Source organism: Mauremys mutica, chromosome 23 (assembly GCF_020497125.1).
Source record: "Mauremys mutica isolate MM-2020 ecotype Southern chromosome 23, ASM2049712v1, whole genome shotgun sequence".
NCBI classification, from domain to species: Eukaryota; Metazoa; Chordata; order Testudines; family Geoemydidae; genus Mauremys; species Mauremys mutica.
In genome coordinates, this window is record NC_059094.1 from 11,113,872 (window position 1) to 11,131,249 (window position 17,378).

Below are 17,378 nucleotides of genomic sequence, written 5' to 3' on the forward strand. Positions count from 1 at the left end.
GAGGTAGAACAGAGAGGATGCTTCATGAAAGCTGGTTACAATGAGATCTGTCTGACTCCTGTGTCTGAGGGAATGAATATCTTCTGATGAGTTAACACAGGGAAGCTGACAAGACGTGTCAGCAGGGCAAAGGTAGTGTCCCTGTATTAAAACCCCATATACCAAGGGAGGCAGAGGGGAGGAGAATCACACTGTGCGCAACCTGCATAGAAAACATAGCCACGGGGCTAGGTTCTAGGACTCAGACACAGAGGTTTAGCACCCTGGTATAAAATGACTGCAGGGATAAGGGCTTGAGCTTGGTATTGCTTCAAAGTGCAGACTCTTTACTCATGTTCGTAGATGTCATGGAGACAGCTGCCCTTGAATGATAGCCTAACTTAGATGTTTTTTCCCCTCCTTCCTTCTGGAATCAGCTGTTGGAAATGCAATTTCCATTTTACCCATATGACTTGTGCTAAAAGCCAAGGTTTAAAAAAAAAAAAAAAAAGACTCTAAAGTTACATCTTTATTTAGGCTCCTGTCTGACTGGGATTTTTCAAAAGTGCCCAGCACTTGACAGCCCCCACTGACTTCCAGGGGAGCTATTGGCTACTTGGTGCCCTTGAAAATCAGGCCACTTATTAGAAGCTTAACTTCAGGTTTCTGTTTTTAACAGTCTTGGCCATAAATGTTTAGATAGGCAGGATTCTGCACAAGACAGGGTAAGGGCAGATTCTGGTGGAGGAATAGTTAGGCGACTGGTATAGTGAGACTGCTGCCTCTTATGGCCAATATTGTCTCATTGTTTCCTTGCGCTCCCCACCTGTCTGAATCCACTTAGATTGCAAGTTCTTCGGGGCAGGATAATCGTTTTATGTTTTTACAATGCCCGGCACAATGATCCATGAGTGGAGGCTCATCGGTGCTACCGCAGTGCAAAGAATTAATAGTAACATCATTTGTCTTGGTTGTTCACCGAGCAGTCTGAGGTTTTACAGAGGGATCATCACATTTAAGAAACTCCAGTGAAAGTAGCAATCGCTATTTATTTATATTTTTGATCTAGATAATCTTGAAAGCATCAGTCTTTCAGGTGCTGCCCTATCTGAAGGAACTCGCAAGTCAGTACCCTTGTCTATGAATGTGGCTATGGCTTTAGGGTCAAGACTGGAATATACCATATAGTTCTAGAATACAATGAACTCTAAAATAGGTGCCAGTTACCCTTGGGGAGGCCTTACTGCAAGGCAGTGATTTATAATTTGGGAGCCTTTTGAGGTGCCATACAGCTATAAAATCTAGTTATGTTTGGTTGTTGATAAACAGAACATCATGTAACCCTAAAGGGACTGCAAGCCAATCAGACGTAGACTAATACAGCATGCTGTCAACTTGGCTGGTGTCGACCTGTGTTCGTTACTTTATTCAAGACTTAAGAAGTATGCTTCAATTGTGTTTCATTGTTGTTTAAAGATCCCTTAGAAGAGTGTCATTTAGCTGGAGTGGTGCATCAACTCACCCTCTATGCTAATATCTTGGATGGTATCAACACTGCCAAACTTGAAAATAACAAATCTTGCTTTTGTAAAGGCTAATAAATAGCTTGCTGATGCTAATGTGGAAGAAGCAGCGCGGGGGGCGGGGGGGGGGGGAGAGATCTGGAGAACTCAAGTATTAAGGGCTGGGTGTGGAAAGTATAATACAGCTCAAAGAGTAATACAGCCCCTTGAATATTCCAGGTAAATTTGCAGAGGACATTTTTGGAGAGCTGTTTACTCAGGCCAACACCTTTGCCTTTCGGGTGAGCTCTCTAGTCGAGAGGGTCGACCGCTTGCAAGTCAAGGTCACTCAGCTGGATCCCAAAGAGGAAGAAGGTAATGGAGTGGAGCACAGCACTTGCAGACCAAGCATGCTAAAGAGCCCCATCAAACCAGCAGAGCTCATGGCCTTGAAATGAGTTTGAAGCTGTGTTTCCCCTTCCACTAACAGGGACTCTTTCTCCTACGGCCTTGAAAAACACTTTGCTAGTGACGTGTGGAGTGGTTCCAAACAAGTCTGTTTCTGCTGGAGTTGGTCACTAGCAAGTCTCCATGTCCAGTGGCTGGCTAGTCAGTAAATAGATTGGCAGCATGATTTTCACACTGTGTTTACGCTGAAATTTGAAACCACCTTAGCACTTTTCTTGAGAGCCATATTGAAACGGTTTCAGATCTCAGTGTAGACAGGGTTGGAGTTTCTTTACTCTTCTCAAGAGCATTGTGGGGGGAAAAAGGAACCCAATCATAGAAAGTGCTGAGCATGCTTACAACTGTAACTGAAATCAAATGTGGCTACTTGGCCGTGTGTCTCAATCACCTGGGTCAAACTGTCCTTCACTTTCTCTTTCCATCGCTTCCCTCCTTCTTAGTGTCCCTACAAGGCATTAATACAAGGAAGGCCTTCAAAAGCTCCACCACTCAGGACCAGAAGCTCTTTGACAGAGACTCACTCCCGGTGCCTGTCCTGGAAACATACGGCATCTGCAATACTCCACCACCTCTCAACATTCTCTCCCCTTACAGGTAATGCTGTAGCATCTCTTTAGCCCCTTTTTTCCCTTGTTCGGAACGTCTCCTCCACAGTTAGCTGAGAGAGGTCCTCACCCAATGGCCAGGGTCACAAACCACTTAATCAAGAAGCACTAGTCCCTAAGGAGAACGGAGTAACTTAATTAGAGTCCCTCGGGCATTCTCTGTTCTTTAGCTGGATTATTTGTAGATTTGCTTCTGGGGTTGCACAAATGAAGGTAGCTGAAAAATTACAGTTATGTTATTGCTTTTGCGATGGTGCCTTAGGGAGACAAGTCTTGAATGGCACTGCATAACATTGCTAGGTGTTTTGTATATGATGTATTTTCTCATGCTTTTCTGTGTGATCTCATGGCCACTTGCCAAGAGCCTTCTTGGAAACTGCAGGACAGAAATTTGCATGTGGCATTGACCCAAATGGGTGCAGCAGACTCCTTTCGATTTTGAGCATTATCTGGTCTATTCCTGGTCAGGTGACTAACTCAGCTTAGACCCTGGCTGTTTAACCAGCATAAAGCCCTTCTCCTTAATGGTCTAGCCATGTTATGTCATCCTGTAGATCAGTGATATTCGGACTGAGGCTCGGGAGCCACAGTTGGCTCTTCAAGTTGTTTCCTACGGCTTTTTCCAGCACATGATATTGAAACACTGTGAGATTTAATTATTAACCAATCAGGATGCTTTTACTATGTTGTTAACCAACTGTAGTTGATAAAATAATAATACGTGGTCAGTCATTTTGCTGTGAGAATACTATATATAAAAACAACTAACTATTTCCTCATCATACTGTTTAAATATGAATATATAGCACTATAGTAAATGAAACTATTAATTCACACAACTGTGGCTCTTTTGGGTAGCTCCTGAACCACTGAGCTCTGAGTGTCACTGCTGTCGATAGTTGTAGAGCAGGGGGTCGGAGTATGAATATTTTTTAGCCCACATCCGTAAATGTCTTTTGAACAGGTGAAAAGTAATTACAGATAGCTGGAGGCAGCTGTCTTCTGTGAGATGCAGCGGTACTGCAAAGTAGGAGGGTGTGCGTGTGAATGCACACTCCTGAGTTTCAAGGATGCTGCTGCTCTGACTTGGGGTTCCTGAAGTGGAGAATATTTTTCTGAAAAGGCGGGTGGGTGGGGAGGGAAGGAACTTGCCGAAAAGCCCCAGTACATAATTGTGTAATATGTCTTGGAGGAAGTAGCAGGAGCCCGATCTGGTGGGTGGGGGTGGGCAGGATGGGGATTATCGCTGAAAAGAACTCTGCTCAGTATTCGGAGCTGCGTGCACTCAAGCCTGTATCCATTGACGTTACTGTGGAGCAGGCTATCTGGAAAAGACAGATGGGGAGAGGAAGGATGGGAAGGGGCATGTGTGGAACGAGAGAGAGGGTGTGTTTGAGAAGAGGGTGCGGGGACAGACATCTGCTGCTGCCTCTGTAATTGTTAGAGTGGCTGCTCAGTGGAGTTCTTGCACCATACTTAAGATACAGAAATCAAAACTATAGATCACCAAACCAGAGGAGAATCGTGGTGCAAGGCTTTGAAAGAGGAGTGGTTAGAGTTCCCCGGAGCCATGGCTCATCAGCCTGATGCAGTTAGGGCACATCAGTGTCATAGCCAGTGGCACACAAGGGAGTGATGTGGCCAGCATCACATCTGACTGCCCTAACCCAATGCATCAGGTACCCATTTTGTAGCTGGGTGAACTGGAGGTGGCCTTTGAGCGTGAGATCAAGTGAGACAGAAACCCGCAACCTTCAGAATTGTAATCAAGCGCTTTAACTATGCAGCCACGGCTGAGAAGCGGTGGTGACTTCAAATTAGGTGAGGTGTGGTGATGGTTTTGAATGAGCAGGTGGAGTGGGTGGCTCCTCAAGGGCAGAGAGGCCTCTATTGGAAGGGGACGGAGAAAGAGTACAAAATGTTTGGCCTCTTGTTTCAGATCGATAGATATTGACACCTGGTGGGTGTCTGAAATCTTTGGGCATCAGACAAGCACCTGACTGGCTCCTTGTGTGTGTTTCTATTCCAGGGATGATGGCAAAGAGGCACTCAAATTCTACACAGACCCTTCATACTTCTTTGACCTTTGGAAAGAGAAAATGCTCCAGGACACCAAGGATATCATGAAAGAAAAGCGGAAGCACAGGGTGAGGGGATGGGGCATCGCTGCTACATGCTAACAAAGAAACTGTAGATAAGACAAGGTAGGAGGAAAAGCCAGAGACTCACAGGAGATAGTTTCTCTTCAAAATCCAAGTTGTCACTTTCACTTGGGTTCTTTAGAGGGGATATGGTCCAGTTTAAAATTATACTTTTAAAAAAAAAATCCTTGTTGCCTGTTACTATTATCCTTGCTTATTAAAACAGAGAGATTTTAAAAATCTGTTCTTCTGAATTTCACGCAGTTCGAATGGTGACACTAGTTCATTTTGTAGCTTTGTACCATCTGTTTCCTGGCGTTCGATGCATTAGCACAGTAAATGCTGTGTTTTGGGTGACAAGGGCAACCTTAGATCCTCTTCAGTACTCTTGCAGTATCTTGCAGGCATCTCTGCTCAGTATTAAAGCACCTTTGGTACGCTTTGATGTAACCGGAAGATCATCACCAGTCCCTTTGAAGGAAACAAGGGATTAAGTTTAAAAATCCAGTTACACTTTAACATATGAAAGTGTTTAAGCCATGTAAACTACAAAAACAAAAAAACCCACCACCACACTGGCTCAATTGCTGCACTTGAGTGTCCTTTTAACATTAGTGAATTACAAGGCAAATTGCATTATAAAAAGATTCATTTACTATACCTGCAAGGTTTAGTTTGGGGAAATCTGACTTACATTTTAAGTGATTGTAACATCAAATCTCAAAGTAGATCATGACCTTCCAGTCAGAGTATAAGAGAGTTTTGGCCTATTGGAATCTTTGGAATGGGGTTGGTTTTAGCCCAGTTCATTGTGGCCAGGTTTCCGCCTAACAAAAACCCTACTTACCACTTGCTATTAAATGGCTTCCTTTTGGAAGGAAACAAAGCACAAAGACCAAAGATGCAATAGAGGCTTGTCGACATTGTAAGTTGCTGTGCAGCAAGCCAGGGTGTGACTCTTGCTGCGCAGTAATGTCCCATGTTGATAGTGTGGCACTCCAGGACTTTCATTGCCCTGTAGCATTTTCCTCATGGGGCATTAGTATAGATGCACACCTTGGCTTGGTGCACAGTAATGTGCCGTTTAGGCAAGCCCAAGGCTTGGGAAACTGGTCTGGCCTTCCGCTCCAGAAGATCTTTCCTGGTTATAATTGAGGCACACTGATTGGAGCACAGGGGGGAAGGAGTTCATACCTGTGCTACTACCTGTGCAGTAGCTGTTCTGTAGAGAGAGGCCGTTAGTATCTCAGTCTGAGGGCGTGTCTAGATGAATAGTTAGTGCACCAGTACTAAATTCACTCTATTGCAGCCTCAAAGAATCCCAGGATTTTTTAATCTCTTTAAATGTTAGTTCACCCTATCTCTACTCCTCCCCTCCCAGTGAGCTGAAATAAGGACAGACTAATTCCAAACAAGTTTGAAGTTCTAATGGGACTTTCTTTCCTTTTCTTCTCTAGAAAGAGAAGAAGGATAATCCCAACCGAGGGAATGTGAATCCGCGGAAAATCAAAACCCGAAAAGAGGAGTGGGAGAAATTGAAAATGGGACAGGAGTTTGTTGAGTTAAAAGACAGACAAGGACCTGCTGGGTAAGTGAATCTGGCTATTTATTCAGCTCTCCATGAAGGGGAAGCAGTCTGGCATTGTTGGTGGTAATGCAATTCACCCTGCTCTGCAGTTTCTCCAGTGCAGTGTGGATCGAAATCACCGCTAATCAGATTCTCTAAAGTAAATCTGTCTGTTGATTTAAAACTTGCAGAATAAATCAAGAATCTAAACAGTTTAAACAAGGTGGCGCAAGTGGTCTCGGAAGCAAATCTACTTCTGCTCTTGGCTCCCCTATCCCACAGATGCAGAAATGTCATGGACTTAGTCCCTTTACCCCATCATCACTCATCCCTTTACAGCTGGGTCACCAGTTTGTCTGGCCCAGAACAGTATTAGCAAGGGCCAGAAGCAGGGCATTTGAGCATGGGGATATGGTATGGAAGGAGTGCAGACTCCGTGGCGTGCTTCCAAACCCACAGAAGCTCTTCTGAGAATGCTTCATAGGCGCCAGGCTTTCCTGGGGTTCAGGGAGGGTTGGCTGCTATCTGCAGAGAGGGGTGTTCCCCACCACGAGAAATCAGCAGGTAGGGTGATGCTGACCCTTCTCTCCCAAGTTCTCACAGCAGCACTCAAGGCGTTAGTGACATAATTTTAGTAGCCTTTGTCTCCTTGTAGTTATGGGCTGAATTAATATAGTAGCCTCTTGTGGTGAGAAAAGCCGGTGAGTAGGGCAGGCAGATGTTCCCAATGTTGCTTTATGTGTCTATTTCTTTTCACACAAGGGCTCTCTTAACCTTTGGTGGCGGGGCACCGTTTCTATTACTGCTTTTTCATAAGCCACGCTTCGTGTTTCAAAATTCAGGATTTTTCTCCTCCAATCCAAGTTTTTTCAGCTACAGATCTCTCTTCAGTGCTTCCTATTCAGGATTTAATTTATCTTTTGACACCAGTCTGGCGGGAAGCAAACTGAATTCCCAAAATGCACTTCCCAGTATGCTCTTCTCTTGCCATTTGTGGCTCTTTTCACTTAAGAAAATCTTTTATTTTTTAATCACACATTTTATATTTAAAAGTAAAACCTGCTTTTCTTTTAATAGCCAAGTCAGTTGACTTGAGACCAGGCAGGAGGAATCTGACTGCAGGACAGCAGCTTTTCCTTGCTTTCACTATTTCCCCTACAAATTCTCACATGAATTTTAGTTCGCTGTAGATTCTGATATGAGGCTTGAACAGTGTTTGTTTTTGTTTCACTGCTTTGGGTGATCTTACTCTACTGTCAAACTCGGGGATGGCCCAAACAAAACACTGCATGTTTCAGCTTTGAATACTTTGAGCTTTGCTTATGACTGCATCCACAACGTGCTAGGTGCTTTCCAGACATGCAGGAGGTGATAGCCTTTGCCCTAATGAGCACATGGTTACATTAGGACTTTTATGCTGCTATGGAGAGTATGCAATGTAAATGAGACCTGACAAGTCTGTTTTTTGCCCATAATCCAGCTTTAAGAGCAAGCTTTTACCAACCCTAAAACTAACAGAAATATTTGTTTTGTTTTAAAAAAACACAAATATTCTCTTGCAGTGTTGGCAACCCACGCACTGAATTACTGCGCTGACCCGTAAAAACCTGAAAATAAACTTGTCTAGATACTAACAATAAACCAAAGTGAGAATAACTAGTCAACTTCCATTGTCCGGACTGAGAGAGACAGAGAATAAACAGCCATAATGAGTGAAAGTGAATTTTAAATGACTAAAAATTTAAACAGTTTCTAGTAATCTAAAATGCTTCAAGAAACATAGATCAGGAAACATTTTATGTACAAATCATGATTTGGAGCCACATGGTGTCCCTTTTTAAATTTAATGGTTTGTATTACTCTCGCGTATAGAGGCGCAAATTGTGACTAGGGGTCCATTATGCTGGGCTTTTAACAGAATATGAGACGTTCCTGCTAGAAGAGCTTACAGTCTGAATTTTGGAGTGAGGCATTTCAGCGTGAGTCTAATAACTAGGTTATTTGTGATAGAGCAGCCTGCATGGCTGTATTCCTGTTTTTGTTTCCCTGGCACTTCGTGCTGGAAATGCTCTTTTTGGAGGTGAGGAGGAAATTGGGTATCACTATTCCATTGTTGTTTTTAATTTTAGCTATCCCTCTAATGTGGTGTATCAGAATGGCAGCATTGGCTCAGACGAGAGCATGGAAATGAACTACTATCCACCACCACCGCAGTCAGATTCTATCTCACCACCATCTCCATCCTACCCAGAGGACAGCCTGCCTCCACCACCCTTGGATTTTAGGTAATCCTCCAGGAACCATTCAGCCACAGAGAAATAGTAGGTGGTGCAAAGCAATGGAGTTCGCTGGTCTAGGGCGAACATAAATACTGTATTGAGACCCGAGTGAACCTGTCTGTCAGAAAAGTGTACAAAGCTTGTGACCCCTCCTTAATGTTTAGATTCCGTTCACGTAGTCATAATGAGAGAACACCCATCAGTATAGAGTTTAAGGCTGGAAGGGACCACCAGATCATCTAGTCTTACCTTGTGTACAATGCAGGCCACTAACACCATCCAGCACCCACACACACAACCCAATAACCAAAACTAAATCCAAGTATTACAGCCCACAGGAGACAACACTCTTACATGCCACAGGCAGAGAATAGGAAGGACCAAGATGCACCAGTGCCCAAGGGCCCCCACCCCCCAACAGCAGGGAATTGATTAAGTGAGCTATACCAAATGATCCTGCCAGCGTGTGTGTGTGTGGGTTGCTGCAGATGAAAGCAAACCTCCCCCCAAGGTCACTACCAATTTGACCTGAGGGAAAATTCCTTCCCAGTCCCACATATGGTGATCAGTTAGACCCTGAGCATGTGAGTAAGAACCAGCCAGCCAAGTACCTTAGAGCGAGAACGCTCACTGCCACCTCAGAAGCCTGGCCTTTCCTGTCCAACAACTCATCTCTAGCCATGGCCGTACCTGATGCTTCAGAGGAAGGAGATTAAAAAACACCCCAGAACATGTTTTGGAAGGGGAGGGGAATCCCTTCCTGAACACTGCAGGTGACTGGCTGAAACCCTGAACCATGAGTTTTTAGGAACATAAGACATAAACTGGAAGCGAGCTCCAGGGCTGTTAAACCCTGCCCCCGACTATCACAAGCAACCCCATCATACAATCACACTCTTAAATTTGTCCAGCTCTCTTAAAATTAATTATGTTAAAGCCCCAAACTTCCCATAATACCCTGTATAACAGGAGAGCATTATCCCACTTTTCTTACTCTGTGAATTCTCCATATGTACTCTTACTATGCTGAAGCACCCCTCCTCGTAGAATCAGGGTTCCATTAGACGGTCTTGGCCCAGTTTTGGGTGCCCAATTGATCTGTCTCCCTCTTCAAATACAAATGCTTGAGAGCATGTGGTCCTGCATCCCCAACAGCACTCTGCACAGAAACGGTCCCTGTTACTGGGTTCTTACGCTATCACCACTTTCCCCTCTGATCTTTGCAAGTGCAAGGTGTAGGTGCTCTGAGACCTCAGAGTTCAAGTTCTTGGGGTCCTAGCGTCTCATACACGGTCTAGATCCTCATATCCCAGAGACATCAATGTTCTGCAGGATCAGGTCCATTACACACCAGTTCCCGAATGGTCTGATATTGGCTCAAGTCACAAAGGTCTAAACTAGAGTATCTTTTAAATAGTAGGAACCAGAAAAGTACGGCAAAAGTAAATATATAGAGGGAATAGGTGACTGACAAATGCTATACTACTAGCTTGATTAAACCATATCAAAAGGCAACCTAGCTTGTGAGTCTGAGTTTCCAATACAATCTGTCAGCCTGAGACAGGCACTCCATCCTGCAGCAGCTCTCTAGGTGACAGTGGAGATGAGTGCTTCAGTTAAAACTTGTCCTGGTTTATGCAGTTACTTAAAGGCATGGCTGCCCCCTGAATCTCTAATTTGAGAAAAAGGGTGGAGGTAAATCGGCCCTTCATTATAAAACAACCAATAGTCTCTATGATGTATCAGATGAACACCATAGGGTGCATGTTACATCTGCTAGGTTTTGAGGTGAAAGCATTCTGTTTGCTAGCATTCAATGTAAGCTTTTTACCAATATGTAAGCTAGTAACACAGCATTTTCTTGGCACCATTGTTTCCTGCAATGGAAAGTTTATTCAGTCATTTATGAATCCATATTTCCCTTCAGTGTGTATTGGATCCCATTACCTTTTTTTCCCCTAGACAAGAGGTGACAAATCATCACCAGTGCTCCAGTAAAGAACTAGTGAATGGGTCTATACCAGTATGTGTTAATAGCATATGAACTTGCATAGCACAGAAAACAAGAACTAAAGGTTAGCTCGATAGACATCCCTGCTTAGCAGCTGAATGGATACAGAATGACTGGCGTTGCTCTAGAAGGTTCTGAGCTGAGAGGGCAGTCTGGCCTCTGGCAGAGAGAGATTTGGTGGTTGGCTCGTACAGTGTACTGTTACTGTGCTGGCTGATGGGATGTCTGATGGCATTTCTCTCAGCTGCATTGTCAGCTGTCAGTTCTGTTCTCCTAGCCAAGAGTAATGCAGCAGGATAGTCAGCACTAGGACCCTGGAGAACTTCAGTAAAAACTGGGAGTTGGAGGGGATAGCTGGACAAAATCCTCTCTAATCTGACTCAAAGCTAATGGCATTCTTTCTCTCTCTGCCCCCACCCCCAATATTACTCTTTTTCTCCTGCAACAGCTACCCAGTAGACAACCAAAGAGGTTCTGGTTCTGGAGGACAAAAAAGATCCAGCCTGGTCAGTCCAAGCCATCCTCCACCAGCTCCTCCGATTGGATCCCCATCCAGTGCCAGGCCAGGCTTTGCTCCGCCTCCTGCTCCTCCCCCACCACCACCAATGTCAGGAATTCCCCCGCCACCTCCTCCTGGAGGATTTCCAAATTCAGGGATGCCGTCGCCACCATCTCCATCCTCCTTCCCTCCTCACCCCGAGTTTTCTGCCCCTCCTCCTCCATCACCTCCAGCAGCAGAATACTTTGCTGTGCCTCCACCGCCATCACCTCAGCCAGTAGATGGTGCTCCTCCCCCTCCTCCCCCTCCTCCTCCTCCTGGTCCCCCACCTGTGCCTTCCAGTGGCATGGATGGTGCACCAGCTCCACTTCTGCCTCCAGACTCCTCGGCCTCCAAGCCAAAATCTTCCTTGCCTCCTGTTACTGATGCCAGAAGTGACTTGCTGTCAGCTATCCGTCAAGGTAAGCCCTGGCTGGGATTTTTATGTATCCTCTTTCCCATAAGCCTAGCTATTGTCTCTTCCGAGGGAGGTTCCAGGGCGCGGGAGCCCGAGATCCATCCCATGGGCAGCACTGCTGCTGCCTTGCTCCTTGTGACACACACCTCCTGTGGATGATCTAACCCAGAGAGAATCTCAGCACCCCGTTTCACCCCGATGAGGGTGCCCCACAAGAATCAGTGCAGCTCCCAAGCTGCAGTCAAACTGCCTTGAGAGCAGCAACACACAGCGCTTGGGCGGAGTGTGGGAAGCCAGCTCCTCCGGCTTCCTCCAGTCACCTGTGCTCCAAACCTATCCAGGCTGGGTCAGTGGTTTGACCTGTATGCCCCCTTCTGTGCAGTCGTTGTGCCAGGCTGGCCCAGCGCCATCCAGGCCCAGGGCTATTCAGAGCACAGCATTGGAGCAACAGTTCTCTGTAGACCCCGTGAAATCTCCAGCCGTTGAGTGACCACCTCTCTGCCTTCTTCCCCTTGCCAGGCTTCCAGCTCCGCAAGGTGGAGGAACAGCGGGAACAGGAGAAGCGGGACGTTGGGGGCAATGACGTGGCAACGATCCTTTCTCGCCGCATCGCTGTGGAATACAGCGACTCTGAGGATGATTCTTCGGAGTTTGGCGACGACTGGTCTGATTAACCGTGGTCCTGCTCCCCAGGCTCCTCACTAGCCTGACCCCTTTCTTAAAGAGCCAAGTACTTCCTAGGTTGCCAAAGCCTTTTAGCTTTTCCTGTCTCCTCCAGTAACCGAAGATGTACCAAGGGGTTTCAGCAAATCACCATTGGCTTTGGCAAGACTTGCACTCGCCTTTCCAAAAGGTCTCATGCAAGATGCTGTGGGTTGCAATGTTGTTTTCCAGCAGGAGGGGGAGTGGTGCTTGCTCATTAAAGGAAACTTAAACCACCAGATTTGCAATGCCACAGAACAAAGCACGGTTAAAGATCCTTTGGGATGTGTTTTTTTTTTTTTTTAAGTTAAAAATCGGTGACCCTATTGCAGCCATAGGGCTCTTCAGAAGGGCATTTTCAGCCGGTTTTCTCATTGCAGCAGCATATAGGATATAGTGGACATAACTCTCTCTTCCTCTCCAGTTAATATTGGGAGTAGTGCTAGAAAATTGGCTTAAAATGTCTCTTCTAGGCTACATCCCATTATTAAATAACCCTTGGAACAATCCATTTTTTTTGGTGATGGAAGCATCATTTTTCCAGCATTTCAAAACTAACCTGCCTAAAAAGCTCTCTCAAGCTGTGGGGCTGCAGGGTGCACTACATGGAAACCTGGGGGTTAGGTTTTCTTTAAAAGCTGCCTCTACCCCCTCCAATAGCCTGGTTTGTGCCTCCACCATTGCTGAAGGAGGCTGAACTAAGAGACACCGCCTTAGCAAAAGGCTAACCTGGCTGGCTGCCCACTCCGGGGGGTGCAGGGGCATTACCAAGTCAGGAAATTTCCCTGCTGCTACTAGTGTGCTGAGGGAACTAAGCAGTGACAGCTGGGGCTTGCTAGGTTCTGCTGTGCTGGGAAGGTTTTCATCTGTTACCTAGTGAGCTCAGCAGTGTCTCTAGAGCAGGAGATGTAACCAGCGGTATTGGGTGGGAAGAGGCAAGCTCTGAGCACCAAATAGGCCCATTTGGCGTTCAGTGTCTCTACAATTAACTTACCAGCCAGGGCAAGGAGGTGAAGCATCAGTGTCTCATTTGGCCTAGTCAGGGCAGCACTTTGGTCAGTTTGAATTCAGGTGCTTTTCATTGAGGTTGATGGTGCACTTTATGCAGGGAATTGAGCAGCAGAAAATACCAGTATTTAGCCTATGCTGCTGTCTCCTATCCTGGGGGAGAGGGTTACATGTTGCAGGGTCTCTCTGTGGACTGTCAGCCATCGGTAACATTATATCTAGCCCATATTAGTGGTTTTCCACTACTTCACATCCACACTCTAGTAGTTAATTCTCAGAAAAGATTGTACTATCTCCTTTACCAGACTAAATTTACAAATTCCTGATCTGCTCCCAGGAGATGCATTACAGGTAGGGGTGGAAATGGGGATTTTAGATTAGCTAACTTAGGTTTTATTGTTTTTATTACCTTTTTAAGTTGAGTGCAAGCACCTCCAACCGGATAGATAACAAAGACCTCTGTGTAGCAGGTGCTTGTTTAATATCTTATCTGGGCTTGACTGTCCAAGTCTCAGTCAGTGTGACATCGAAGAGCAACTCCTAAGTTTTTCACAGAGATCACAGCCCATGTGATTCCAGCTGGCGGGGAGGGACAATGCAGCTCTGCCTTTACTTTTCTAAAGTATTTTGCCAACATGTGCCTCTCCTTCCCTTCCCTCTATGACTTGCCTTATTACTGCTTTTGTATCTCTAAACAAAGATGTCACCAATACATGGGACACCAGATACAGTCAGAGGTTGCCATATTGCCAGAAGGGAAAAAAAAACCCTCTTGGGTTTGTTTGGTTTTTTTTAGTGTTTAAATTCTCACTTTTCTGGATTCTTGCTATTTTCTTGAATACCTTTCCCTTTGCTAACATTTGAAAGAGAGACTAAATGAAGTGGCCGAGATCTTAGGTTTCTCTAGAGGTTAGAGGACCACGTTTTTGGGTGCAGGTGTTGTCATGTTCCAGTCTGACTGTAAAACACCAGTGAAGTTAATTTATTAAACCCCTGCACTGCTATATTTGGCAGCAAGCCAAGTGGGTACGGTAGACTCCTAAGAGGGCATAGGGCTGGTCTTCATTATGGGGAGATTGATGCTGCAGCAGTCGATGCAGCAGGGGTGGATTTAGCGGGTCTAGTGAAGACCATAAAGATGCTAAATTGACGGCAGAGCACTCTCCAGTTGACCCTGGTACTCCAGGTCTCCGAGAAGAGGAAGGGAAGTCGACCGGAGAGTGTCTCCTGTCGCTGCAGCACAGTGAAGACACCAGGGTAGGTTGACCTAAGCTATGTCGACCTAAGCTTCGTTATTCACATAGCTGGAGTAGCGTAACTTAGATTGATTTACCCCCGTAGTGAAGACAACCCCATAGGCAGTGAAACTGACACTGCTTTCTGATGGGACAAGAACATGTGAGCAATGTTAGTTCCAATCCTCCAGCGCCGATAAGCCATAATGTACTGCAGGGCACTGGAAATTAGGAACACAAAAATGCCAAACTTGGCTTCTTTTTAAATTGCTTTGGCTCCACCTGGCTCCATTTCATGAGGAGGAAGCTAGTACTCCTTTCATTCAAAGCTTTGAAAGGTGCGATATCCCTTGTGACCTTAAATGGATAATCCATCTGTGTGCAAGCCACCAGTTGGATTGTGGAGAAATAGGGTTGGTGCCAGATGGTTCTGTGACCAGTCTCATGGCTCTGCCCAGTGTTCTTAACATCTATGCAATAAAGCCTGTCCCTTTGTACTGGGTGGCCATAAAGAAGCAATGCCCACTTATGCTGCTCAGCCATCCCATCAATAGAAGGAAAAAAAATTCTTTATTCAAGTCTAGTTTAAAAACAATTCTGCTTTTAAAGTCATTGGGGTCCTTAGGAGTGGATCTGAAACATCGGTTCTCAACCTGGCGGGAATAGGAGGCGGGGAAGAAAATAGGCACCAAGAACAACCTCTCTGCAAGATGGTTGTACCCAAATGGCTCTAACTGTAGGGCTGTGACCCATTCATGCAAGGGGCACGTGCTTGGCTGGACAGCCTCCTGGCCACTTTGTTGGTTTAACGTGTTCTTAGCTTATTTAGTGTGACCGTAGGTACATTCCAGACAGCACAGTGGAGGGAGCTGCCAGCGTTTAACAAATCTGGGGATGAGAATAAGAGGCTGCTTTTTTGTTTTTTTTAATAGGTGTTCAGGCACGCCTTTGTGTTTCTGTCCAGTCTAACCCAGGTTACGGGTTATGCAAATCCAGTGCAGCCATCTAGCCAGTGCTTATATTGGGAGTCATTTGCCATTGGATCTGCTTACTCGCGCTGTCACTTCAGAGAGCATGTTTGGACAGGTCGGGTTGTCTTTCCTTTCTGAGCCTGGTTAAGTATTCTCTCTCTCTCTTCTCAGCTGTAGTGCCTGGCTGCTTCTCTCAGCATTCTCCCCTCTCTTCCTCCTCCTCCCCCCCCCCCCCCACAGAGTATGCCTACTACAGGTTTCCAGGGCTCAGCCTGGGGGCTCATCTGCAGTCAGTGACCTTCATTGGTTCTCCTCTCCTTATCAGTCACAGTGCAGCAGACCAGATCCGGGGAAGAGGCTCTAGGAAGTCCCAAATGGCCAAGAAACTGCGTGTGAAGTATAACTTCGTGAGAGAGAGAATTGCAGTCCATGGACTTCTTAAATATGCCTGCTTTAAAAGTACCTGTCCTGGATGGGTCAAGCCCATCTCATAGCTGCCCTGGGTCAAGTTTTCTGTGTCTCTCTTGTTCTTTTACAAAGCCTTGAAGTGGGATGTGGATCAGATTTTATTACTGTATTAACGTTATTCCTTTTGATTCATTTTAGAAACTAACCAATTTTTTTCCTGTCTAGAATGATGTAGAACTAGAAAAGCCATAAAGCTTCTGAAGTGCCTTATTTCCTATATGATATAAATATATTTATAAGAGTAATTATTCCATTTGTAACCTGGGGGTCTACTCTGTGCAAAGGTTGTATTGGTGGGGAAGAGATGCACCATGTCTTATAAGGAGCCAAATGAGTCTTATGGTGTGAAAGGAAAAGGGGTGTGGGAAAGGATTCTCTGGGTTGTGAGCAGTGGGGGTTACTCCCTTTCAGACCAAAGGAACGCAGAGAAGTATCAAAAACGAAACCCTGTTAAAGTCTCACCAGCAAAACACTGTATGTCTTTGGCATCGAGGTTAACAACTTGTTTTACCCCACAGAGTGAACACTGACAGCCAGATTCTGGTTTGTTATGTAAATCAGGAGTAACACCGCTGGCTTCAGTGGAGTAGTTCTGCCTTTACACCGATGTATCTGAATCCAGAATCTGGCCGCCTCTGTTTTTCCTAGTAGTGCCTATTTTCTATTTTCCTCTGTCAGGTGCTGTTTAGCCAAGCTTTCATACTGCTTCTTTATAGTCTGCTTGGTCTCCCCCCCCCCCCCCCCGGATGAAGATCCTTATCTGCAATTTTTGTAATGTACCTGTAAAAATCTTCCTTTTTTAAAAATGTAAACTTTAAGAAAAATCTTGATAAAACCTTTCTATCCAATCAACACCTGTGTTCATGTCACTTTGGAGGGGTTGGGAATGATGCCTCTGGGTGATAGAGGGTAAAGATCCGACCCTTCCGTTATGGCCTTGAGGATGGCGGTCCCATGAGAGACCGATTTTGAGAAGCTCTTATTGTGACTGTTTGAGAGGACTTGGGAGTTACCAACAAACTGGCAAAACAAAACTGTGACTACAATTGCCACCAATACCCAGCTGCCGTGACTTGTTTATCTTTACCTAGAAGTTCCCCAGCCCCGGAATAGAACAGGAGTATCAGAACAGGAGTATGAGTGATGCCACGTTAACGCCTCAGGTCTGTATAGCCAAAGTGTCCTGCGATGTGTCCCTTTAAGGCCATTGTATTGTAACCTGAGGAGCCCAGCAGTGCTGGAGCTCTGAGTCTGGAGCCAACTGTGAGAGCTGTGCCAATAAGCATTAAACCTGTCTCTGGGTTTACCATCACAAGAGTGTACAGATTCCAGAGCCCTTTGCAAACACTATACGTACAGAAATCTCTTCCTCCTCCACTGAAATGCAGCCACCTCTGGGGTGGAACAGTGTCATCTCTGCAGCCAACCTAGTGCTTGCCATGCTGCGTAAGTGTCAGGAAGGGAAATGGCATCCAGGGAGTCAGGC

The 17,378-nt window shown here is 45.6% G+C and overlaps 1 protein-coding gene across 1 annotated transcript in view; it reads left to right on the forward strand.

The window, feature by feature from the left end:
- WASF2 (WASP family member 2) overlaps positions 1 to 16,736 on the forward strand; it is a 40,707-nt gene extending 23,971 nt beyond the window's left edge. Inside the window, exons 3-9 of the mRNA XM_044997720.1 lie at positions 1,722 to 1,856; positions 2,390 to 2,543; positions 4,584 to 4,701; positions 6,153 to 6,283; positions 8,392 to 8,547; positions 11,001 to 11,512; positions 12,028 to 16,736. Of these exons, the coding sequence (XP_044853655.1) occupies positions 1,722 to 1,856; positions 2,390 to 2,543; positions 4,584 to 4,701; positions 6,153 to 6,283; positions 8,392 to 8,547; positions 11,001 to 11,512; positions 12,028 to 12,182 (1,361 nt within the window). The 3' untranslated portion in view covers positions 12,183 to 16,736. The remainder of the gene's footprint in view (positions 1 to 1,721; positions 1,857 to 2,389; positions 2,544 to 4,583; positions 4,702 to 6,152; positions 6,284 to 8,391; positions 8,548 to 11,000; positions 11,513 to 12,027) is intronic.
- Positions 16,737 to 17,378: the final 642 nt, after the last annotated feature.